At 44.1% G+C, this 26,478-nt stretch overlaps 1 protein-coding gene across 36 annotated transcripts in view; it reads left to right on the forward strand.

The window, feature by feature from the left end:
* The window catches only part of WDR27 (WD repeat domain 27), a 213,696-nt gene that overhangs the window by 52,638 nt on the left and 134,580 nt on the right, over positions 1-26,478 (forward strand). For 25 of the 36 annotated variants that reach the window (XR_002805250.2, XR_002805247.2, XR_011434333.1 and 22 more), the window contains 6 exons: positions 4,562-4,683; positions 5,840-5,973; positions 9,465-9,562; positions 10,793-10,914; positions 21,383-21,480; positions 22,672-22,774. Coding sequence is in view for 18 of the 36 variants with exons in the window: in XM_070256185.1 (XP_070112286.1) it covers positions 4,562-4,683; positions 5,840-5,973; positions 9,465-9,562; positions 10,793-10,914; positions 21,383-21,480; positions 22,672-22,774 (677 nt within the window). In the remaining 18 variants the exon portion in view is untranslated. Of the gene's footprint in view, positions 1-22; positions 767-4,561; positions 4,684-5,839; positions 6,035-9,464; positions 9,563-10,792; positions 10,915-21,382; positions 21,481-22,671; positions 22,775-26,478 lie in introns of those variants that run through there. The other 11 variants (XR_011434345.1, XR_011434342.1, XR_011434340.1 and 8 more) reach the window with 4 other exon arrangements.

A 26,478-nucleotide genomic window follows, 5' to 3' on the forward strand; every position in this document is an offset into this window, starting at 1 on the left:
TCTTCATTGTGGGTCCTTCTAGCTGTGGCATGGGGGACGCTGCCCCAGCGTGGTTTGATGAGCAGTGCCATGGCCGCGCCCAGGATTCGAACCAACGAAACACTGGGCCGCCTGCAGCGGAGCGTGCAAACCCAACCACTCGACCACGGGGACAGCCCCCAAAGCATTCTTTTAAGCAGGTAGATTTGAGATGGGGGCAGCCATGTTACAAGTTTTACCATTTTAGCTTCACGACTCTGACGTACGGACACCCAGTCCTGAAACCTCGAGGAACCCCCATTCTTCATCGAGTTCCTGATACTGCTTGGTTCAAAACTCACACTTGGTAGATATTTTAACAACAACAGCAAAAACACAAGAAAAAATGAAAAATCTTCCACCAGTCCACATGTTTTTGTGAACTGGAGAGATGAGGAGTGGTCGATGGGGAGGCCACACCAGCCAAGGACAAGAGCGTCCTCCCCATGTTTGTCCAGGTCCCAGACTCAGGCTGGCTCCAGGGTCTGCGGTGGGCTCCCTGGCGAGGAATAGGGAGACCCTCTGACGGGAGCCCAAGTCGCCGCCTCTCACCTGGTGTCTCCACAGCATCTTTATTCCTCGTCCTAACCAGCCTCTGGCCCATGTAATTCCAGTACATTCTGCGGCTCTCCAGGCTGAAAACCTTGGCTTCGAGTGCTCTTGTTAAGGCACGTTGAATACGAGGGGGGTGGCGCACGGGTGTCTTTCTGTGCTTGACAATTGGTATAAATGGTAACTGTGTTGGTTACGTGCATTTCTCTGTCTTTTATTGTTGGAAAAAGGGCCTCTGCTGAATTAAGAAAACACAGTGGATGTTTAAACTCACCCTTTACAAAAGCACACCCTATTTCCCTTTGGGAGAGAGCGATGATTACCCACCTTCCCTGTTCTAGCGCATCATTTCACCCCACGTGGCGAGTTGTTCATAGTCAGGCAATTCAACTTTGAAAAGAAGACTGGTTTCTCAACGCTTTTCCAGAAAGCAGAAAAATGAGTGTTTTTAATTCCGATCATCATCTAAGACAAATAAGTATATTCTGGATATTTTGATTGTGGTCAAAGTTAGAGGCTGAATTGAATTCCTTCCTGGAGGACTCGGACTGGAGCACACCCAGGTGGGGAGTCGCGGTCTGAAAACCACTGATCACCGTCGTATTCAATCTAAAAGGCATTTACATTTACGCTTTAGAATTTGGAGCGTTTTCCATCAAATGTTGTTGTGCAGTACAAGGATTGCTGGGCACCCCAGTTCCGTGCCTGCCCTTAGTGTGTGCCTGGCACAGAGCAGATGCTCAAGGACACGGGAGAGATGTGCCTGAGGGCGCGGGTGTGACAGCTCAGTTCTGGGGTCGGTCACTCCAGAAGATTAAATTTAGTTAGGATTTCATTAAAGATTACGGAATTGTGTAGAAACTAATTTTTATAAAAAGATGCAGTTAAGCTCAGAACGTCTTGCTTCCTGATCTGAAGCCCTTTGCCCGTCTGGTCTCTGCCAGGTCACCTCCCTGTCTTGTGGGCGTGGCACCCGGCTTCCTCTCCACGTGGGGCAGTCTGTGTCCCATGTGCTGTCAGTCCTTCCCCTCCAGCGGGAGGCTAGCCCTGGGGAGGGCTCGGGGTCCAGGTCAGCGTTTTGTGTCCTGTCCACTCTTTCTCAAGTTCCTCGCCCGTCGGGGACGTCAGTCAGCAGGTGGGACGCCTTTGTGGGGTTCTGGCAGGAAGACGTGTGCGACAGTGAGACTGAGAGAAGAGGAGGATGAGAGAGCTGATCAGCTGGAACTGGGGTCCCAGGTCCCCCTCTCACCCCACAGAGCCGGGTCTGCGACAGGCCTCGAGGTTGCGGCACCTCGTGTGTCAGACTGGAGCCTGGAGGAGAAGGTGGGGTTCCCGGGGTCTCGTGTGGAGTCGGAGAGGCCTGTCCCTGACTCTCTGCGCTGGTGCACGGGGCAGGCTCACTGGCCTGTGAGGCATGGGACCAGCAGAGGGGCATCCCTTATAGTGTCTGTGCTGTGAGTGCTTCTGCCTCCTCTGGTCACTTAGTGGGCCCTTGTCTGGTGCCCGGTGACCGTGGAGTACTAGTTAGTAGTGGCAGGGACGCAAGGGCGAGAGGCGGGCATGCCCACTGTGCCGGGATTACAGCTTAACTGGGAAGAATTAAGCCTAGTTGAACGGTGGTGGCTTCACCGTGCGTGTCCCCCTGGCAGGTGGCCTCGTCAGCCCCTTTGCATCTGGGTTAGGTGGTGGAGGACTGAGTTTCGTCATTTGATGTTCAAGGAAAGGGTGACCCGCTCAGCTGGTAACACGGCCACTTCCAAAGGGCCGATAGCCCAAGTGGGCAGAGCTCCTGCAGTCCCGCCCACGCCCTTCCCTGGGAGCTGGCTCGGCCGACAGCCCCGGACACTGGGCGAGGGGTTGTAGCCTCAGACACACGAATCTGCAGGAAAACATCGCAGGAGCCGTGACTGGTGACAGAAGCCACGTCTGTTGGTGGAGTAGCTGTGATGGTGTTTGCAGCCCGACTTGACCGGTCCTGGTGCTTTTGGTAAAACTCCCAGAAATTCACACCAGAGGGCAGCAAAGCCATGTCAGATGTCTTTCTGCTCAGGAAATTTGAGCTTTAAGTTTCCTCGGGTCACGTTACAGAACTGCGATATATACTATTTATAAATCTTTACAAATCTTTCCTGGTTTGTCCACTTTTTCCTTGTTAGTTTTCTGACAAGTATGATAGGGTGATATTGCCGTTTCTGGTCTAATCTTTAAATTGCTGTGTGTGACTCACATGCTGAGGCCAGCGTGGAGGACAATCTTGGGGCGATGAGATCTCGCCGTGGCGAGAACGTGCTCCTCGTTGTGGTTACTCACCCTCTACGATTTCAGCCACAAACCGCCTGGGCCCGGGAGGTAGAGTGTGGTCATCCTTGAGCTGCCGGGCACTGCGGTCCAGGACCTGGTGCGTGGAGCTGCAGACCGAGTTCCCTCCGCCCTTCCCAGCACATCTCGGGGACCTCGGGGAAATGCTGCTTTGTCACAGCCCAGAGGTTTCTCTTCACGTGTGTCCCCTGACAGCCCAGCTCACTCTGCCGGGGGCCCCGTCACACCAGCACCCAACCCCACCCTCTCGCCATCTCTTACCACCTCCAGAGGCCTACGGCTTTCATTTCCCAAACTCGGAGAAGGCATCTGTGGCTGGCTTGCCCTGTGTCTCCTCCGGCTCGTCCACTTCTCAGAGCAGCGGGCCATGGTGTTGTTAGGGAATGACGTTAGGACGGCCTCCCCTGGAGTGATGGCCGGTCAGGTGGTTACCAGGGCAAGGAAGGTTCAGAAATAAGTGTGTGCAGGCTGAGGAGCCAGAGAGATGCAGATACCCAACCAGAAAGAGCAGAGCCGGGCGGGTCAGGGCAGGTGTGGGAGTGAGGAGGGCGGCAGAGCGCTCCCAGGCCCCGGTCACAGTGCTCCTGCCACTTCCTCAGGACCCAGCTGACCATCTGGATGGCTCAGAGCTGAGGCAGATGAGGGACAGGGAGCCCCTGGCATGGGTGTGCGAGAGTGTTGACCAGATGTGTGTTTGGGGTGATTCAGCCCAGCTCCCAGCAAACACCAGTGTTGCTGTGAATTATCTTTCCTTCCCGTCCTGAGCATCGATTCATCCTTCTCCAGAAGGAGGGGGTGCAGCCACTGGTACCCAGGTCCGTTATCTGTAAAGTTAATCTGACGTTCTAATCGCCTAACATGAAGATGGGGCCGCGTCCTAAGACGTGTTTAGGGTGTCTGCTGAATCAGGGCCGAGGGTGGCGGTGACAGAAGACGTTGAGAGGGTCATAGTGGCCCAGAGAACAGACTGTGGTTGTCAGCTGAGACCCTCTTTCCCGGCATTTGGATAAGAAGCGAGAAGCGAGTGATGATCTCCTTGACCCCGGGATTCAGGATGACCCTCCTTTTCTTCCTCTCTTGACTGATTATGTTTCAGAAGCTTTCATGGGGCACATTAAATAGACTCTGGCTGTCCATGTGACAGCCGATCTGTAGTTTAACGTTGGAGGGCCGGGCTCCGCGACACATTCGGACGCCTGCAGAGCCGCACTGTTGCACCCTCAGAAGTCACCGTCCACACGGCCGCTTTCATGGTAGAAAAAGGCTTTCAAATCTGTCACAACAAGTAATCAGATTACATGTGACTGTGTTCAGTAAGCCCTCCTGACTTTTTCCTTCAATGTTAACAGAATAACAGTTCTTTAAAATGCAATCTCGTGAAGCCCACAGATTTCTATACATTTTATGTTTCTACATTTTATAAGTTCCTTCTTTTAAAACATACTTTTGTCATGAACTTCATATTTTAAAAGATGTGAATTTTTGAAACACCTCCTTCAGAGACCACATGAAGCCTTTAAATGAAGCACCGTTCCCACCCTCGGGCTTTGCTGCCGCCGGCGTCGCTGTACCTCGGACAGGCCTCCGGCTGGGCAGTTTATTCCTGGGAGAATTGCAGTTCTGGTGCTGGGTGCAGTGCTGGCCCCTTCCTGCCTGCTTCTGTCTCCCGCAGGTCATGACGGGGCAGTGAGCACCGTGTGCTGGAGCCACGACGGCAGGTGGCTGCTGTCCACGTCCCAGGACGGGACGCTGAGGGTGTGGTCGGCTCGCAGGACGGAACTCGCCTTGTGTCTGGTAATGGGGGATTCCTGTCGGTCACGGGCGGGGATCTCAAAATGACCAGCCCTGTGACCTAGAGATGTCGGACAGTCACAGCTGCCCAAACAGAACTTCCTCCAGGGTCCCGTCTCTTACCCTGCTGGGAGGCAAGGGAATGGGGTAAACAGGAGTTTGCTTCAATGCACGAACAATGATCGGCGAGATATTGTCTAAAATGTGAGTATGTGTGTGTACGCACATCCATAATGTGCACACGTGTGTAGCACACAGACACGTATGTATGTTAAATATCTCCTCCATTTGTGTGGCCAAAAAATGACAGAAGGACTAAAACTAAAGTACTGGAATAATTTAAAATATGAATTCAATGTGATTTTATAGCAGAGGTAATAATAACGGCCAAGGGGATATTACGGGAGGAAGTACCTTTTGGGGAGAAAAACGACTTGTTCTGGTGGACGTAGAGTTGGTCATTTGGAGACAGGATGAGAAAGGAGAGATGGGAAGGTGACAGCCGTCTTACAGCTGAGGCGGGAGAAGAGGTGAGAACAGCAATCGGCCTCGATTAATCGATTAATCAGATTGTGAGCTGGCGGATTGTGGATTCTCAAAGACGGTGTTAGCTTTTATTTTCTGAGTCTTGCCGTAAAAAGGAGATGGAGTCCTAGGAACGCTGACCAGGGAGGGAAGGTGGTCAGACCTCGGCCTGCGCGGGGGGAGGCATTTGGTGGCCGCAGTTGAGGAGGAGAAATGTGTTCTGGGCTTGTTAATGCAGTGACTCTTCCTGCACCACAGTGTTGGGGGTTGTGAAGCGTCACGTGAGAGCAGACACCTCAGAACTGCATTTTGAAACGTGTTTAGGATCTTGGCTTTAAGAAAATCTTTGCTACTTAACATGTTGACTGCCAAGTTTCAATTTTCTTTCTTTTTTTTTTTAAGTTTTTCAATGGTCAGAATTTAAAACACTCATCACGGTAAAATTTTAATGATATAGCATCTCCTAAGACTAGGAAGAAGAAACGAAAGTGGTAAATTGGTTCTGACAAAGTGTGTCTATACATTTGGAATGAGTAGATGTTTGGTGTTAAGATGAAGGAACTTCATATTCAGAGCAAAAGTGTTTTTTATTAACGTTGATTCTGTTGGTAATAATTACCAATCTGTGTTACAGGGTGAAGGCATGTTTCCTAGGCCCGTACAATCCGCACAGTTTTACTACATAGACGCCTTCATATTGTCGTCGTCCGGCCCTGAATTCCAGCTGCTCAAGTACCACGTGGACACCTGCAACGACGACCTGAGAAGGTGGGCGGCCTCCCTCCCGGGTCCCTTCTGTCTTCACTCGGAGGAGGCTGCGTTCTCCATAGTGAGTTGTATGTAAGGAAAGGGTTTGCGTTTACAAACGTCGTCCACACGTCATCAGAACCATGTGCTCCCGAGGTTCTGGTGGGAGCCGAAGGCTCGGCTTCTCCTCACTCAGGGCCGCCCTGAGCTGCCACCCTCCCTGAGGTGCCAGTAGTGTCAGGAGAGAACTCGGGGGCTCCGGAGACTGGCCCCCGGCCTCAGTGCTGTAGCACATTTAGCTCATGTTATGTGGGACAATTAGTGCTACAGTAGAGTTAAGATTATGAAACGTTTCAAATATATGTAATACTAAATGCCTACTTAGCTACACCGAGCTTTGGAAAATAATAACATTTTGCTTTCTTTGTTTCTAAATCATTTTAAAGAAATAATCATCACAGAGAGAATTAGTGACCCCCCCACCCCGTCCTGTCCCCCGGTCCTCTCCTTGAGATTGGCGTGTTAGCTTCCTGTCCTCGGTTTTATATTTGCTGTATCTCCAGGTGTCATGTAATTTTTGTTGAGTGTTTAAATGTAACACTCCCTTCTTAATCATCAGAGTTATGTTTCTGAGGTTACCCATGCTCATGAAAGTGACCTCAGTTTGTTCATTGTAACCGTTATGAGATTTGTATGGTAGAACTCGCCACAGCCTCTTGGCCCATCCCTCGTGGATGGACACCTGGGTTGTTCCCGACTGCTCCTTGTTCCGGCAGTGCTGCTGGATTTCCCGGTGCACATCTGGAAAGGGAAGTGGTGGGGAGTTTTCAGACTCACCTTCTCTGGTCGTCCCGGCAGCCAGGAGTGTTCAGTGCACACTGATGAGAGTGAAGGTTCGTCCTTTGCTGGAAGGCTGTGCCCAGGTCCCTGCTGCCCTACTTCCCACAGGATCGGGTTCCGCTGGCCGTCTTCCCTTCTGTAACTGAACCCCCACTAACAGTGGTTCACACCAGTGGGATTTCCCCCCACCCATGAGCCGTCTGAGGGGAGGAGGTTCAGAGGCTTAATGATTCCACTGGGAACTGCCCTTTACCCTCAGTGCCCATGATTCTATCCTGCTGTTTTTCACTTTATGATTTCAAAGTGGCTGCTGTAGCTCCAGGCATCATGACCATATTTCTCACATCAAGTGGAAGGGGGAGATCTTCTTAAAACCTGCAGGCCACATCCCCCAAGAGCATACCTGGCCTTTGGGGTTGGGACTGGTCTGAGGAGTGTCTGGGCAGAACTGTCAGAGTTTATAAACTGGGCAAATCACTGCAAGTCTTGTCTTTAGATGTCAGACTGTGGGGAGTAACCTGTATGTCAGTTTCTGCTCTTATTTTGGAGAACATGGGTTTGAACGAGCTTATGTTCCAGGAGTCTGAGCTCAGGGTCTGTTGTGGGATCCCAGTCGCCTGTCCCTGTCTCGGGACCATGGGTAGGTTGTCACTTTAGTAACCTTTTCGGGTCACTTTATGCATTTCCATCGTGAAGGTGGGAACCCACATCGCAGCTGTCCCTAGGTCTAGGCCAGGGAGCTGGCTCATCTTTGGGTCAGCTGCGTGGCCAGGAAGACCAGGTTCTGAGGCCCCAGGATCCATTTGGATCTGACGTGATTGATCCGTGAGGTCACTGCCCGTCCAGAGCAGAACCTGGTGCCATGGCGGGTGAACAGCAGGGTGCAAGCCTTCCCGTGGTGCACCCGCAGCCTTCTTCCTGCATGCACTCGCCTAGAATGCACCCGCCCCTGCCCAGGAAGATGCTCAGCCCCGTGGCTCTGGGGCCTGCCCTCATGAGATGATGGCAATGGATTGACTAAATGACCTGCTATGGGCCCCTTCCTCAACTATCTGCCCCTTGTACAGTGTCATTTAGGGGTAGAAGAATGGGAAATAGGAGTCACTGATGCATAGCACTTATCAGATCAAGCTGGTTAGGACTAACCAGAACTCCCGCCCCCTCCCTGGACTTACTCCCTGGGATGGTGTCCCTTGTCTGTATCCATCCTTCTCCTGACCCTAGGGTCTGTGTGGGCTCTCGTAGTCTGTTCACAGGGCTGAGATGCCGCATCATGTTCCTGCCCCATCTCACTGGCCTGCTTTCCACTGGCCTGAGTTCGGGGTGAGCTGTTGTTTTAGGAACTGAATTGCGACCGCTTGTTGCTGGCCAGGCGTTTACAATGTCACTTTTTTGATGATACAAGTCCCTGGAAAAAGCTTACTGTGCTTCTGGACTATTTGCTTTTAGTCAAGGTGTGTTTGGGTAGCTGCTGCCAAAGCTGGGTCTCGGGAGTCCTTCACGTCCGGCTCCTTCCACCCTGGCCTTGCACCGCTTACTTGGTGAACGGAGGGTGGTCATGCATGGCCTGCAGCCTTTCCTCCATCCCCACCTGGGCAGCTCCCCGTGGAAATGCTTGAGAAGGGCCCACCTTCAGGCTTGTTTCCTGCTGGGGCGGCAGCTGACCTGGCCCCCTTCTCCCGCCCTCAGCTGGAGGTGGTGATTAACTTCGTCAAACCATCAAGGCTCCAGATTATGGTTGTGCTTCCGGCTTCATCAGCCACCCTGCTGTAGGATTCTGAGCAGTTTTCCTGCTCAAATGCACAGAATTTATGAATCTTCATGCTACCAGTGGGCTTCATTCCCAAACCTCCCCTGTGGTTCAGCCCCTTTGTCACTTGAGTCTGTGTGTGGCCGACCCCCAGTTCCTGTTTCTCCCAGGACTGGCTCTTGGAGTCGCCCTTCCTGGGGCTTCTCTGGCCCTCAGGCCTGTCCTACACTTGCCGTCACCCTCCAGGAGATCACCTCTCTGCAGGACTCTGCCTCTCATGGCCCCAGTCCCGTGCCCAGCCTTCACCTACCTGTGCAAGGTTTGGACTGATGGTCTGCTGCATCCTCACCCTCGACCTTCCCAGAGGTTCAACACTGAGCCCCCGACGCCTTTGCGCCATCACCAGCTGTACCTGCATGTGCCCCAGTCCTAGACGTCCTGGACCAGCCCCGGGCATCTCCCTGGGTCAAGATCATGTCCTGGAATTGCTAGCAGATTCCTTTCCTTTATGAAATTATTGTTAGAGGTTGTTAAGATCACACATTTATTAAATGAATACTAACTGCATATATTATCCTTTAGAAAATAAAGAACTTATGTTTAAGTGGAAATACAGATCATTTATAACCAGTTGGGTTTCTCCTTAAGTATACATAATTATTTTAGAATTAGGAGAAAAACCCACCTTCCCATAGACAGAGTGAGTTATTTCTGGCTATGTATAATGGTACTTTTTCATGAGGTTTTCCAAAGGACAGTTAAGGTAACCGACCCCCTCCCTCCCTCCCTCAGTGAGTGTTATAAAATATGATCATTGGGTGATAGGAAAACGTTTTTTTCATCTTCTATTTTTTTAAAGGTAGAATGCTTAGTTATGGTGGAAAGGAGACAAAAAGATGGATCATCTTTGTTTTTCCTCCAGATATAAACAGAAGAGCAGGTGCAAAGCCGTGTTCAGCCTCCGCATGACGGATGCCGTGGAGATGACCAGCTTCTCGGCAGTAAATGACTTCTACTCCTGTATCCTTTCTCTGCGTCCTCCCGTGTCCCCTCGTCCTGAGCGTCGTCCTTCCAGCAAAGCGACCGTGAGCGTCTGAGCCCCAGGCACTGAGAGAGCTCACTGTCTTCCTGGTTAAGTAATGCAGCATGTAGTGAGTTCATCTGATTGCGCTGAGGCATCTGGTCTGTCGCTTATCGAATAATAGATTGTAACTTAGTACATTTTAAAATAAACTGCTGCACATAACGACAGGCATCCTAGCAGTTGCTGTCGAATATGAAATGGAGCCCCAAACTTGAATTTTTGAGTTTATGGCTTATGCGATCCCTTTTGATTAAAAAGCATTGATTTTAATTTATTTAGAAGCAAAGCTCTGATCCTCGGGAATTCATTTTCTAAAATTTTAATTTATCCAAAGGTCTAAGTCGAATTCTTCTGAAGAGTTTTATAGTTGAAGTTTCGGAAGGACTGATATAGTGTATTTTAGTTGGAAGGGTGATATGTTTATGCTAGAATATTTTGCTGAAAAAAAAAAACAAACCCAAAACACCTCCTGGCAGAAGCATGTGGTTCTGATGACTGCAGCCGTATGTGATGGTCTCTCCTATGTTGCCGTCAGCACTGGGTTTACTGTTGGATCTAGTCCTCTTCCTACCATGTCGGCTTTTTGTGACTCTGTTCTGGGCTAAACATGGAAGGTGAGGTGGTTCTGGTGGTCACAGGACCCCTACATTCATCAATTGTCCCCCGTGTGTCAAATTTATAAAGTTTGTCACCGCTACCTAATAATACACCTCACTGTGAGTCTTGTCCTCTCACTCAGGCAGCCTGTTCAGGGGAGACCATCTACTTTTAGGGTTTATTGTCTACTCTTCAGCTCAGACCTGTCTTCTGAGCCCGACACCTGCATATTTGGCTGCTATTCCACCTCTTGGTTTGGGTATTTCCTGGACGTCTCAAAGCTCATGTATCTACAAGTAGGACTCTTGGTCTCCCCTCAAAATCTCACCACCCAGGGTCTCCCCATCATCCTCACCAGCCCCTCCACTGCCCACCAGCTCCTGCCAGCTGCCCGGGACCAGATGGGGGCGGGGACCATGATTGGGGCTTCTCCAGAGGGGCTTCAGAAAGTCGTAACTAATCATCCATTTGTGTGTCCTCCAGTGTTCCAAGATTTATTAATAGCATAAGTGGGACTGCTCATGCCCATGGGTGGACCGTTGAGGGGAGTTCCCTAACTGAACCCTCAGACATCGTGCTGACCGCTGGCCGGAACAGGACGTTGGAAGTTTTCGACCTCAACGTGGGCCGCAGTGCCGCCCTGATAGCAGGAGCCCATTCGCGGCCTGTCCACCAGATCTGTCAAAATAAAGTGAGTGAGGCTTTGACAGGGCACATTGCTGTAAAATGTTGTGTTGAAAGTGTTTACGTACAGGTATCAGATACAAGTGTCTGGTGCAATTTTATAACAGTTTGCTGCCGACTTCAATGTCAGTGTTTATTGATCATTAAATTATTCTAAGTCTTGATGTTTGACCTTAGAAGATATTTTAATACCGTGTCGAATGTTAATTTTTGTACTTTTGTCTTTGGTTGTTTTATGGCCCATTTTTGACTTTACTAATAATATCTTCTCACTTGAACCTTGACAGAGGGTTTGGGTGTTTCAAACAGTAATTGGATGGAATGACAGTCATGTAGGTTCTGCAGGAACAAGAAGCAGCCTTTGCAGGTCAATACCTTCTCTTTTCTGCTAGTCCATTTTGACAGAGAAATAGTTTAAAAATACCCACAGCTGAGGGTTAAAGATTTGGGACTAGAGGAGGTAGCCATTTTGATGAATTCATTGTTTCACAGTTTAGTTCAAAAGACACTTTGTCACCCAAAAGAGCATCTACGAGATTTGTGAACAAAACTTTTGTTTTCAGGACTACAACTGCAGTTTTTATTTTTGATATATTCGGGATGGCTTTCCAAATTCAGGGTTTATTTTGCAATGCCGTCTGAAATCTGCATTATGATTCAGGGGTATCATATTTTTAAAATGGAGTTTATTGTATTGGTTAAAAAGACTCTCTTATCTACAGTTTTGATACATTATTTCAGGCTTACTTTAAATTTCTGTTTAATAGGGCAGCTCTGGTCTGGTAATCTGTGAAGTTCTGTAACCAGTTTGAATGGAAAAGAGCACAAATTCTGGACCAGCGGTTGAATTCTGTTGAGGCAGGTGTTGTTCCAGGGTCCTTCTGGACAAGGGGGAACTGGAAATGCTGGAGCCACAGCAAGACCTTTTCAGGGGTTCAGTCGGGGAGGCCCCTGGGTTCTGAGCCAGAGCAGGCCTGAGGCTGGGTGTCCAGGAGCCTGGGAGCTGTCGGGCTTGTGTGGCCGTGGGGTGGGGGCAGTCAGCCCAGTCAGGGGCAGAGGTTTGGGATGGAGGGCCGGGAAAACCCGGGAGGGCTGCCTGGGGCTGAGGAGCAGGCCTGCAGTGCGCAGGGTCATGCACTCATCTCTTTGCGGCTCATCCTTCGTCTTGGATGGGAGGCCTTCCAAGGCTCAGACAGGCATCTCATCTGGACCTTTTGTCCAACATTACACCCTCCGAGGTTCGTTAATTAGGACACTTCAAATTATGATAGGGGAAGAATTTTCTGGTTTTTATAACGCTATGGAAAATATCAGCTTGGAGAGAGTTGTTGAAGAAAAGATTATTTTTCTGCATTTTCTTTTATTTGTACAGAATATTAGTGCATAAAAACAGAACAAAAATATTTTAAACACCATGCAGTAAGTAGGTCCCCCAGATAAATGAAGGGATCTCTTAGAAGGATTTTGTAACTTCTTTGTGAGGAAGCCGCTAAAACAGCAAGCTTCGAGATGGCGAGCGTGCTCGTTGCACAAGTTGTGTGTGTGTGTGGGCAGACCCCGTGCTTCCATGTCACGTCTTCTGGGGACTGTGACGAGATGGCGCCGGCTTGGTAGTTGGAAGCAGGAATAGGCCGGCTGTTCTGTATTCGAGAGCCGTGATCTTATGCGGCTAATTTCACAGTACGATCTGTCAAGATTGGGTTTAAGATTGATTATTAGACTTTATGTATTTCTGGGTTTTTAAGTGAGTTTGATAATTGAGTCATATATTTAAAATGATTATTACCCTAGTACCCATCCTGTTTTTTAGGTATTATGATTTCTTTTAAATTCAAGTGCAACTCAATGAGTTACTAGGCAATATTTTGACGTAGAATCTGAAAGGATCCATCTGAATTGCTAAATTTGTTTAGTGAAGCTTTGAGGTGAAGGTGTTCGACTTCAGACACTTCAGTGCAGGCTGGTGTTTCAGTGGCCTTTGTGGCACCTGGAACAATCGATCGATCGTCTATACCTAGAATCTGCTCTCTCAGTATTTGCTGATGGGATCACAGCTAACTCACCCACAGAAGAAAAGAATACAATGCTTTATGCAGCAGATGAGATGCAAACGCAAGCACAGTGGGTTTCTTGAAAAGACTTGTCAGCATATAGATTTTAGGGATGAAATTTTGATGAATAGCATTTAAAAATGTTTAATGCACTTAATAAAAAAATGTTTAATGTATTATCCTCAAAATGCAATATGTAAAATTCATCTGAAGATAAAGATTTCTAACATTCAAGTGTCTCTTGACGTGTGATGAAGTTGTATGTTTGGTGAGTTTTCCTAGAATTTCTGAGTCTTTAGTTAATAAATTCAGTGAGAATTGACTTAACTTACCAAATGTTGCCGTTCTTGAGTTAAAATGTTTGTCATGAAGATAAATATAAATCTCTCGTGTGATGTTCCTTTAATGTCGTAAATGTTACATTTGAAACATATTTATTACCAGGCTTTCTGACACATGCTAGTTCTTACCTCTAAAGTTTTATGAATTATTAGAAAAAGAGTTCTTTGTTCATTTAATTTTTGAATTTATTGTACATGACTTTTACTAAAGGCAATCATTTCAAAGCTGATTATCATCATCATGATCATCATTTTTTTTTTAAATTTCACTTTTATTGATGTAAAAATTTTATTTTTTGCTGGAGGAAGATAAGCCCTGAGCTAACATCTGTGCCCATCTTCCTCTGCTTTATATGTGGGATGCTGCCACAGCATGGCTTGATAGGTGGTGTGTAGGTCTGTGCCCGGGATCCAAATGGGTGAACCCCGGGCCTCTGAAGCGGAACATGCGAACTTACCTTCTATGCCACCGCATTGGCCCCCTCATCACCGTTTTTTTTTTTTTTTTTTTTAAGATTTTATTTTTTTCCTTTTTCTCCCCGAAGCCCCCCAGTACATAGTTGTATATTCTTCGTTGTGGGTCCTTCTAGTTGTGGCATGTGGGACGCTGCCTCAGCGTGGCCTGATGAGCAGTGCCATGTCCACGCCCAGGATTCGAACCAATGAAACACTGGGCCGCATGCAGCGGAGTGCGTGAACTTAACCACTCGGCCAAGGGGCCAGCCCCTCATCACCGTTTTTTGAGTGTAGAAAATTCTCTGGAAGCATCTCCATTATAAATCCCTATTTTCTTTTTCTGTTAGTTGTTCTATCCTTTATTTTTTGAGGGTTTATCACAGAGTCATAAAAACTTGGTCTAGAATGAAAATTAGCATCTTTGAGCTCATTCTGAGATCTTTTTTGCAATTTGGTCCCAAAACTTGTTTTAAATTATTTCAGCTGTTTAAGTTTCAAATGCAAAATATAACTTTGGAGTTTTAAATGCTTTTTTACTTATAATATAGGAAACAAAGCCCTAGCTTCAAAATAGTGGTAAAGACAATTCTTTTAAACTTATCAGTTTTTCTCCTGTTTTCAAGAGAAGCTATTTTATTTTGAAAAATAACGTGATGCCATTTTGTCTGCTATCTTGAAAAGATCTTGTTTCCCTTCCTCTCTGTTCCCATTTCATAATAGAAGATTTTTTAACCTTTTGCACTCAATACTTTTCTCTGTTATAAGGAATAAATACAATAATGTACATAACTGTCTTAGCACATGCTAAGTTCATTAAATGCAAACTATTATTCTTATTTTTTAAATATAAATTTATAAAGGCTAAATGGGCACTCCTTAGAAAACTCTTACCATTCAAATGCACCTAATTTCACACAATTCCTTTGTAGCCATGAGTGTTAAGGATAAATGTACAGGAATTTGCTACCTGCAGTGGAAAATCAGATGAATTAGATATGACTTCTACTTTCAAAGAAATCGCAACATAGAAGGTTATAGATGTGGACGTGGATGGCTTTTATTCAAAGCTGGCTATTATAAGCACCATGAAATGATATGAAAGAGTCCACGAGAGCAATGAGGATGGAAACCTTTATTCTGTCCTGTGAAGATTAGCGAAGTCTGTGTTTAACTGGACTCACGCTTTCTTACGTGACGTGAACAACGCACAGCGATCCTTTGAGAAAACGCACCATAAAAAAGAGTTATTTCCTTTAAACACTTCCTGTTTTTATAGCACTGATAAAAAAATAAGTAATAGCAGATTTTGCCTGAAACTTTGAGGATATTAAGTTTTTCCAAGATTCGGTTTTCTAAGTTCTTCTCTTTTATCTTTATAAGAATTCAATTAAAATAACCCCAGGTGGTAAGGTGGTTGCAGACCACCCTGGGGCTGAGCCATTAATTCAATATCTGCTCCTAATTTAACAACATAACTAAATTTGTCAGTGCTCATTTCAGCTTCTCCTACCTTAAAGCTGGTGTGTGTGTGTACATATGCACACACACGTATGTGTATCCATGTATGTGTATCTATATATATGTGTACATATGCAGGCACATAGGCATATGTACGAGTATATGTATGTACATGCACGCGTATGCATGTGCATATGCACATATACATGTGTGTTTGTGAGCATGCATGTTTATCCACGTGTGTGTACATATATTGTACGTGTGCACCATGAGGTGCACGCTCTTCACAGCTGGGGTGTGTATGTATATGCCTGCATATGTGTGCATGCATGTGTGTACATGTGTATGTGTGTACTAACTTATCTATTAACGAATTCATTTAAGCATGTCTATTAGCGGCCACTCTGCACCTGCCACTGTTCCAGGTACTGGGATATGTGACAGAACAAGAGAGCAAGTACTTACCCTTGAGGAATTTGTACTCTGAAAAGAAAGAATCAGGTGGGTTCATACAGTGTCAGATGCCCTGTGTGTGGGCTCCTCTGGGGAACCGTCTCTGATGAGGGGATGTGGGCGCAGGTATGTGAAGTAGGGAAGGGAGCCAGCTGTGCGTTGGGGGTCGGCGTTCAGGAAGTAGGTCATCATGCTTGGGACCCATGTGGCAAAGTTGAGGGAGGCAGAGTTGGACCTCAGGAGCCCTGACTGGGGACAGGGGACGGCCCTTTGGGCTTGTAGGCCTTGGCCAGATGTTTTGTTTTATTCTGGGTGCAGGGGCTGCTGTCGTGAAGGTGCAGCAGGAGAGTCAGTGACCTCACAAGGCTTCAAGCGAGTGTGTGTGAGTGACGTGCAGATGTGCACAGGCAGACATTGGGAACCGGAAAATTGTGCCCCCTGGGGTCCCAACTCTGACGGTGAGTGCCCCAGCCATGAAGGGCTTGTATCCCAGCTGCGAAGGGCTGGCACCTCAGCTGTGAAGGATTGCACACCAGAGGTGAAGGTTGGCACCCCAGCTGTGAGAGTTTGCACTCTAGCTGTGAAGGTTTGCCCCCCAGCTGTGAGAGTTTGCACTCTAGCTGTGAAAGTTTGCACCCTAGCTGTGAAGGTTTGCATCCCAGCTGTGAGAGTTTGCACTCTAGCTGTGAGAGTTTGCACTCTCGCTGTGAAGGTTTGCACCCAGCTGGGGAGGTTTGCGCCCAGCTGTGCAGGACTTGCGCCCATGCTCCATGCCCTGCTCTGCGAGGGTACACTGGGGCTCTGCAACGCTGTTTCTCCTTTGCTAGCTGTTCGCCCTAATTGCATAGGATATAAGGGGCCCGGCTCGAGAAGGAAGAAGGGACTTGCTGCTTCCGATTCTCCTCCTGCTCCTGACATACGGTGCTGCTTCACCTGCTTCCCAGAAGCAGTGGCTAAATCCAATGTTCAGATTTTCGATCTTGCAGAATCAGGGGCTCTGCACCCCCACCCTGAGCAGCAGCAACAGCCAGGCAGGGCCTCCCCTCAGGGGTCTCGGGGGCTCCTCCTCCAAGCTCAGAGACCCCAGTACCAGCTTCTGTTCCACATGTCCCCGGCCCCACAGTGCTGGTGCATCCTGCACCTGCCGTCTTGCATGTCCTCACTCTTTCAGGAGGGAAGAGCGTCACAGGACGGTTCTTTAGACTGAACTCACTCTCCTCAGATATGTGCTGTGGCTTCGGCTCCTGCCTGGCTCTGTGGCCGATGTCTCGACAATGGACTCAAGGGGGCAGGGCACAGGGGCAAGTCAGGGGCCACTGCCACAGTCCAGGCGGGAGGGCTGGGCCGTGGCTTGTCACGTAACCTGTTTTCAGACAGCGGTGTGAGGTGGGAGGAGGTGTCTCCATCCTGATGGACACCTGGGCAGTCGGAACTGGCTCTCGGAGACAGCGTCCTACATTCGGGGTGTGCCTGAAAGAAGGCCTGGGAAATTTCCTTCTAGATGCTTCTGTGAAGACTGTTGCTACAAGGCAGGCCTGTGATGAGCTGCTGTTGTGTAGATATGGGTGACAGAGAGACTATCTAGGATGCCAATTCAGGGAGAATTCCTCTCTTAAAACCTCATGTCTTTTTGTTAAGAGTTTTAATGCATTTGCTTTAGGAAACTGCTTAAAATTTTTTCTCCATCACATAGCAGCTTATGCAGTGACTGAACAGAAGCCGCGTCTACCTCAAATCGATGTGGTCTTTGAGTGATGATTGTGATATTTTGGGAATCGTTGTGGTGTGCTTTTGGATGAGAGGTGTTATATTAGGAAAAATAGTCCTGAGGTTTTCAATGGGAAAATAACTGGTCTTACTTCCTGAAAATGAACATCTGAATGTATGCGATGGAATGAGAGGGAAGGAGTGTTGGGTTACAAGGGTTCACGCTATGTTTTAATAGCTTGTTTTTTCAGACTTCTCTTAAATTCTTGTCCAGTTACACACATACATTGAAGTGCTCCAACTAACCACAGCCATATGGGGGCCGCTGCTCATGAGCTGTCGTCCTGTGAGTCCAGATTCAGGAGAAGCACATATCATAATTGGCCCAAAAGCTGTGTTTCCAGTAAAATATAAAATAGGTCATTTCTGATTCTTTTTAAAGCTTGGTAGCAAGTGTAGCCACATTCGTCATGCATCAGTAATGCTGTTTGGCTGGCATCTTGGTGCACAGTCATTAAAATGATCTCTTCTGAGAATCACCCCATCATTGTCTTTAAATGTTGGACATCAGAATTTAACTCATTTAATCATCACGTTAACGAGAGGACTGTACACATCAAAAAGTGAGGGCCGTACTATCCTAGTTTTAAACCATGTTTTATATCATCAATTGGCTTATTTTCAGAATGAAAATACCTAAACCTTTTATGATTTCTTGGTATCTCTGAAAATCATAGCAGGTGTTTTTTCTTTATGTATTTTTAAAACTTGACTAGCTATTATTCATTTTTCTGTGTCAAAATAAGATATTTGCATTTTTTTGTGATGCACATTTTGAACACTAGACAGCTAATATGAATTGAAAAACTGAAAAGTATGTAAGGGTTTACCCAGTTTTTTAATGAAACTGTTTGTTTTTTTGAGGAAGATTAGCCCTGAGCTAACATCTGCTGCCAATCCTCCTTTTGCTGAGGAAGGCTGGCCCTGAGCTAACATCCGTGCCCATATTCCTCTACTTTATATGTGGGACGCCTGCCACAGCATGGCTTGATGAGCGGTGCCACGTCTGCTCCCGGGATCCGAACCGGTGAACCCTGGGCGGCTGGGAAGTGGAATGTGCGCACTTAACGACTGCACCACCGGGCCAGCCCCCTGAAACTCTTTTATCACACAGAACTTTAGACTTTCAGAAATAATAGTCACTTAAATTGATATGAACTCTTTAAAATGTATTACTTCATTACCTTTAGATCTTGCTGTGTTTTTTTTAATAAAATTATTGTTGATGAGGATAAAACTCTACCCTCTATCCCCCTCTCTCATTCTTCCTTGATAATGACTATTGAATTTGAGGTGACTCTTTCCTTAGTATTCATTCAGAAATATATACGGCATTGTTTAATGTGTTGCATCTTTTACATAATGGCACCAAATTGTACCTATCTCCTTGCGACCCACTTTTTGCTCTACATTATATGTATAAATTATTCCATTTTTATACATTTCTAATATGTGTATTTAAGCCTATAAATTTCCCTCTGAATACTACTTTAGTTGTACCCTGCCAGTTTTAGCATGTGGTATTTTTATTATTTAGCACTAAATATTTTCTAATTTTCATTATTAATTTTTTAACCTAGGCTTTATTTAGATGTGTGCTTTTAGATTTCCACATGTATGAGCTCATTTTTGGTAACCTTTTTTGTTACTGATTTCTAATTTTATGGCATTGTGTTCAGAGCACATTTTCTCTATAACACTGATTTTCTTGGTATCTGTTGAGATTTTTTTGTATTCATTGAGAAACTTGGCTCTCTGGTTCATTTTTGTTTGTTTTTTTGTGAAGAAGATCGGCCCTGAGATAACATCTGTCGCCAATCCTCCTCTTTTTGCGGAGGAAGATTGTCGCTGAGCTAACATCTGTGCCCATCTCCCTCTGCTTTATATGTGGGATGCCTGCCACAGCATGGCTTGATGAGCAGTGCCTTGGTCTGTGCCTGGGATTCAAAACTGCGAACTCCAGGCCACCAAAGTGGAGCGCATGAACTTAAGCACTGTGCCGCCGGGCCGGCCCCTCTGGTTCATTTTTATAGATATTACATGTGTGCATGAAAAGAACGTGTTCTTGCTAACGATTGAGTCCATGTCTACATAGATGTTGTTTGGCCCAACCTTATTAACTGTATTCAAATTATTCAAGTTTTTCTAATTTTTTATATGCCTGACTTTTTTAAATTAGTAAATGTATTATCATCTCCCTCTATGATTGTAATCTTGTCAATTTCTTCTTATAATTCTGTTAATTTCTGCTTTATGTGTCTTCAGGCCATATTGTTAGGTATATTTAAGCTCAGACTTGTATTTTCAAGTTCGGTTGTTCCTTTTATCATTTTTAGAAACTATTTCTAGTTAGGTGTTCTTTCCTTTATATCTATTTTTTCTAGTACTTCATCAACCTTACTCTTTTTCCTTCAGATATGCTTCACACCCTTCACATTCAACCTTTAAAAATAAGATGTTTTAAGTGTTTTTCTTGAATTCTAACCTAAGACTCTCTTCTCTCTTTTACTTGCTGAGTTTAGTGTGTTTGCAATTATTATGATCACTCATACATTTGATCTTATTGTGTGCTTTCTCTTCCGCCTTTTATAAAAACTTCTGCACCTTCTATTTCTCATGAATTTTCTTTCCTTCTTCATTTCTTCTTCCTTAGCCTCTATTGCACTGATCAAAATGTTTTTTAATTCTCTTTTTTTTCCCTTGAATGTTTTGACCATTGTATTTTGTTTCTGTTCTATTCAGTTTTTTACTGTTCAGCTTCAAGAAACTAGCAATGTTGTAAGGTATTGCAGCTGTGCAATCATCTCTCTGTCTTTCCGTTTAACTAGATCTCTGTTTTCTTCTTTTTATACTCAGTGCCTTGCAAAGGGCCCAACATTTCGTAGATGATCTCTGAATGTTTGTTGAATCATTTGTATGCCATATTATGAGTCATCAAGTATCCTAACCTAGCCCCAGTTTGTGGCACACTAAACTGTGTCGACCTTAATAGCTGTGTGGCAGTGAGTGGACCCCTCTGTGTGTCTTGTTTCTCACCTGAAAATGAGTATAAAATAGTTTATACTTCATAGGTTTGTTGAGGGGATGAAAGGTAAGGTGTTTAGAATGCTGTCTGACACAGAGTGAAAACTCATGTATATATTAGTTTGTTACTGCTGTTATTGAATTTATGTGGAGCTTTATTTCCTGTTTGTAAATGAAGAACCACTTCCAGGTATGTGTACACTTTAAGCATAAATGCTTATGGATATAGATATTGTTCATTACATTTGTCTTAATTTGTTGAATATTCTTGACGTGGAAGGAAGATGGAAATCATTATGAACCACAATATATTTAGGTAACGTTTGGGGCCAAATGGTTCTGTGAGTGGAGTGCAGTTCAGTTCCAACCTGTGAGACATTTTAAATCACTACAGCGGTGTGGGGAGGTAAGCACGCCAGAGTGCCTCGGTGCTCGGATCAGAGACAGACCCTCCAAGGGTCAGCGTCCGAGGTGACACACCTGGGTTTCACCTGAGTCGTCGCACAGGAGGCTGCTCAGAGTGTCTTAGTTTGATAATCGTCAGATCAATAACTGGCCTCAAACTTCAAATGCCTTATGAAGGGCATCTTTCAGGTAATTCATTTAATATAGATTATGATCTATAAAAATAAATTTTGGTATATTAATATCCTAGTCTTTTAATCTTTTACCATTTGTAGTTCTGTAACTTTCAGTGGCATTTTACACATAGAGAATACATATATCAATAATTGTTAGGGTCAAACTGTACTGTTAGTGGTTACTCATATGGATGTTTTTGGAGTCCAATTCTGAAATTATTGTAAAGAAGAGAAAAAGTTTGTGTTGATTTCTTACTTTGGATTCAGTGTTGTTAGATATCATTCATGTGATGTTTATTCAGCATTTAAAAAGTACATCCTGATTTTCCCCCTTACAATTATAGGGATCGTCATTTATGAGCCAGCAGTCTCAGGTCTATAATCTTTTTGCAACTACCGCCGTTGGTGATGGGATGAGACTGTGGGACTTGCGGACCCTGAGGTAGGGCCATCCTGTTCACAGCCTGCAGCTGGGGGGTTAGAGGAGCCGTGTAAAACGTGTTTTTATGAAAACTCCCGAAGCACTTAGCTTTATCGATAAACTCAGTTTGATCTCTTTTCTTCCACATATGACAAGGTTGTGGTGAATCTATTCACACGGACCAATCTAAGAAAAGTCTGATTTATATACAAAAAAGGTCACATAAATGTGGAATGGTAAAATGATAGGTGCCGCCCTTTCCTCTGCTCCATGTGTGACATGTGGACCCTGAGTGTCAGAGACACACAGGGAGGGAACTGGACATTCTTAAACTAGAGCGATGCATGCACGTGCACACACACACGCATATATGTATATATGTGTATATATCTATTCTGATAATTATATTATGGCAAATAATCACTCAATATATAACATATATAGCAAAATATAATAAATATTTATAGATACGTATGTGTGTGTATGCATGTATATGTATTCACAAGGGCAAAATTAGTGGACTGTCTTTGCTCTCCTCCTTAATCACTGAACAAGTATAAAGGCCCCCATAGTCAACCTGTGTGACCAGAGGAGGAGCTGTCACCCACCCATGGGCATCTTGGGCGTGGGCGCTGTTGGTGTCATCGTGCCCCGTGGAGCCCAGCCCAGCACTGACAGATGCTTGCAAAGGCTTTCTTAGGAAGCCTCTGGGTATCCTGAAAGGTGTTGAAGATTTTCTCAGTAGAACTAGCATCGATTCCCTGTCATTTTTTACAATAAACAAATATTATATAGCACTTTATAAATAGTCGTTTGTGAAACTTAACCAGCCTTGACGGAAGGTAGCACCTCCCACAAGTCTTTGAATCATTGATCCAAATAATTTATGATTTTGGAAGGTTTGTTTTCATATTCTTAAAGATCTTTTATATTTTAAATATGTTAATCATTTAATATTCTTCATATATAAAAATTTCATTTAATGTTAGTTTGGTCATCTTTGTGAATTTATGATTTTGAAAAGAGTTTTAATTACTTTTAAAGATCTCCAGAATAACCTGCTTACCATGTAATAATCCCCAGGTATAAAACTGTCCCTTCACTGTTAGATTGCTCATTTTTGTGAGGGAAAGCAACAAATCAGTATCTTTCTCCTAATACGTGTTAAAAATTAAAAAATGTTTTTCCTGCTGCTGTTTTTTCTCCTCGCAGGTGTGAGCGCCGTTTTGAAGGTCATCCGAGCCGCGGCTATCCATGCCGGATTGCTTTTAGCCCCTGTGGACGATACGTGGCCTGTGGTGCTGAGGACAGACACGTATGTGCAGCCGTGGCGTGCTGGTTGGTCTTTGGCTGTAGGGATCCTGGGCTCAGTCCTCTGGACACTGCTAATATGGTTGCATGTTGGGATAAAAATCTGTTGTAGGCTTGACCACTGGCCAGTGTGTGAGACTCTCACACAGTCACACTATTTCAATAACGATAATGTGCAAGGTATGAAAGGCCCTCCTGGGCTTTTTAGTGAAGCATGATGCTTTAAACATCAATCACTCATTCATTCATTTCTTTATTCATTTATTTGTCATTGCACAAATGGCCTACCCTGTGAAAGACGCTGCGTTCCATGCTGCATTTCCTTCGAATTACAAGATAATAACATTAATATATAAGATCCCAGACTGCAGCTGCCTAACTGCAGTGTCCCTCTTAGCTCTCTTAGGGAACAACGTGCTTGTTTTAATGACGTCGCCTCCCCCTCCTCCCCCTCTGCCCACACATGTTACACGTCACTCACACTATCTTGCGGTTGATTTGGAACGGATACTAATATATCGACCGGTCTTTAACATATTTAAAAAGGTCTTCTGTTAGTTTTCTAGGGCCGCTGTAACAAATTACCACAAACTTAGAAGCTTAAAGCAACAGAAATCTGTTTCCTCACAGTTGTGGAGGCCAGAAGTCTAACCTCAAGATGTGGGCAGAGTTGGTTCCTCCTGGAGGCTCTGTGGGAGCGTCTGCTCCGGGCCTCTCCCACGGTGGGGCGGCCATCAGTCCTGGGCGTTCTTTGCCCTGGGTCTTATCACTCCGTCTCCGCCTCCATCTTCACACGGCCATCTTCCCTGTGGGTATCAAATCCCCTTCTCCTTTCTCTTACGAGGACTGGTCACTGGACACCCTAAATGCAAACTGATCTTACGATCCTTAACTGCAGTGACTCTCAGAGATCCCACTTCCAGATGAGATTGTGTTCACAGGCCCTGGGGGTCAGGACTTGGATGTATCATTTTGGGGAACACAATCCAACTCACTACTGGTCGATAGGGTTATCTAAACAAAAAAGACCTAAAGAAATGTGCAAAGATTCGAGGAAATCATAAAGTTTATTTGAAAAAAAAATCACTTTGCAATTTAACTGACAGATTTATGTTTCTAAATTTTTTCTTATTCACTTTAACAGGTGAGAATGGAATTTAAGAATACTGAAAAACTATTTTATGAAATTTTTAAACAGGAAGAGTTATTCTAAAAGTTTACTAGTTTGCATCTGACTAAAGGTGCTCCAATGACGTTTCTGTTATCTGCTATGATAGATACTTGAGCTCATCTCTAAATGAGGTAGTTTGTTCATGTGAAAAATGGGTAGAAATGCATACTTTAGGTTTTTTCAAGGAAAACAATGTATTCTAAAACTTGACTACCATGAAGCTAATAAATAATTTTCAAATTTATTAAAGCAACTTAAAAGATTAAAGTAACATTTACTCAACAATCTGAACTATATGCCACCATTTTTGATACACTTGTTTTGCAATTTTGAACAAAGACCCTGCCAACACCAACACCAACACCAAATAATGGGTTTCTTTTTTTCTAAATTGTTTCTCTGTATCCGGTAATGTAGCCAAAACTCTCTTAACTATTCACATTCATCCATCAAATTAAATTCTCATTTAGAACATCTTATTTTATATAATAGCTTCCTGGCTTTCAGGAAGAATATCAAATCCTTATTTGCTTCAAAGGCTTAAGCACTACTTGTATATTATCTAAGAAATTCATGAGATAACTTAACTATGGATCTATTCTTTTAGGAGCCAAATGTAAGTCAACTATAAACGTTGAATTTTCTTGAAATTTTTGATCATCATTTTCTTTTATTCAATGTATATGTGAGTGCAGCTGAAAAATATAATAATTGAAATTAAGAGTATGAAGACACAGAAACATTTAAAGTAGAGAGATGGGAAATGAAGATGATGTGAGAATACTTAAATGTAAAGTAGACTTTAAGGCTTAAAGCATTACTAGAGATAATGAAGGACATTTAATAATGATAATGATGCCAATCTATATAGAAAATGTCATAATTCTAAATCAGTATGCACCCAATAACATAGTTTCAAAATATATAAAGCAAAAGTAATCTAACTCTAAGAAGAAAAAGAAACATCTTTAATCATAATGGAAGACTGTAACAAACTTCTTTCAATGGCTGGAAAACAAATTCTGGCTGATCATGATGGTTTTCTGCTTTTAATATTCTGCTGGTTCTCTAATATCACGTGGAATACAGACCAGGATCTTATGTGTGGCATATAAGTATGTCTCCAACCTGCCTATCTAATTCCATCTCTGTTTCTCCTATATGTCTTATTTTCTAGTCCAGTGTGTCATACAACTTCTGGATATGGCAGTCCTTTTTATTAATACAAAATGGTGAGGATGAACCAAAAACATTCTCACAGACACTGAGACCACACCAGAAAAATGTGTTTTATTGACAGATGAAAACTAACAATATATTTGCAAATAAGCTGAAGGAAATTAAGAAAATACATAAACTTTACTAACAGAGGAGCTAAAGCAGGAACGGAAGAGTTCAGAAATGAAATCACTAGACAACAGGGACATGTGAAATGAAAACTGATACAAGGAAAGCGTTAGAAAAAAATTTTCTGAAGTAAAGACCAAATTTAAATAAATACAGAAGAAAGTAGATACTACAGATAGCACAATAAGGGAAAAAGAGAATATGAAGGAGAAAAATAAGTAAACAAATCCATATATTCATAGGTGCAAAAAGACATATCTAAAGAAGAGGAAATAAAATAGATCATAAAGTGAAAGGTTCTCTCTGTGTTTATATTATAAATATAATTAAAAATAAAGCAATAGAACAGAACTGAGATCAAAATAATCATCATATCAGTGAGTTCAAGTAGAATAAACTCATATTTTGAAAGAAAAAGACTCTCAGATTGGATTTTATAGGTAAGAAAAAAAAATCTGAGTCTATGCTGATGCAAGAGATGCTCTAACGCAAAGTGGCCCAGAAAGGATAAAAAAAGAGATGGGAAGTGTACATCAGGCAAGCGAAAATAAAAATAAAGCCGATTATAGGATTTTGATATCACACAAAGCATGATTCAACACCCTCCAAAATTAACGAGGCAAAGACAGTTTATAATGCCAAAGGCAAAAATTCACAATGAAAATATAACATAGATGTTAATGTAACAATAAATGTTACATTATTGTTATAGATCTAATATAGATCTACATGTTACATATCTAATAGATCTATATTAGAGCGATATATATATATATATATTTTGTTTTGTTTTTAGTTATCCTTTTGGAATGTCATTTAAAAGTCATATAAAACATGTTATAGATCTAATATAACAGTAGATGAATATCTACTCATCAAGGAAAATAAACAGAATAGCAAATTTCCTAAAGCAGAAATACAAGAAATGAAACAATAGATAGCCAAACACTAACAATGGAGACTTAACACATCCACCTCAGTGCTCACAGAGCAAGTGCACAAAAATTATGAAGTTGTAGGAAACCTATGTAGCATAATCAATAATGCACTGTCTTATAGATGTGCACAGCCATATTTGTATGCCAACAAGACAGGCAGGTTCTTTTCAAATACACATCAAACCTATTATCATTGACCATATATAAGTCCACAGAGAAAAGCTCAATAAATTAAAATAACAAAACAGAACA

The sequence above is a fragment of the Equus caballus genome, chromosome 31 (assembly GCF_041296265.1).
Source record: "Equus caballus isolate H_3958 breed thoroughbred chromosome 31, TB-T2T, whole genome shotgun sequence".
Taxonomy (NCBI): Eukaryota; Metazoa; Chordata; class Mammalia; order Perissodactyla; family Equidae; genus Equus; species Equus caballus.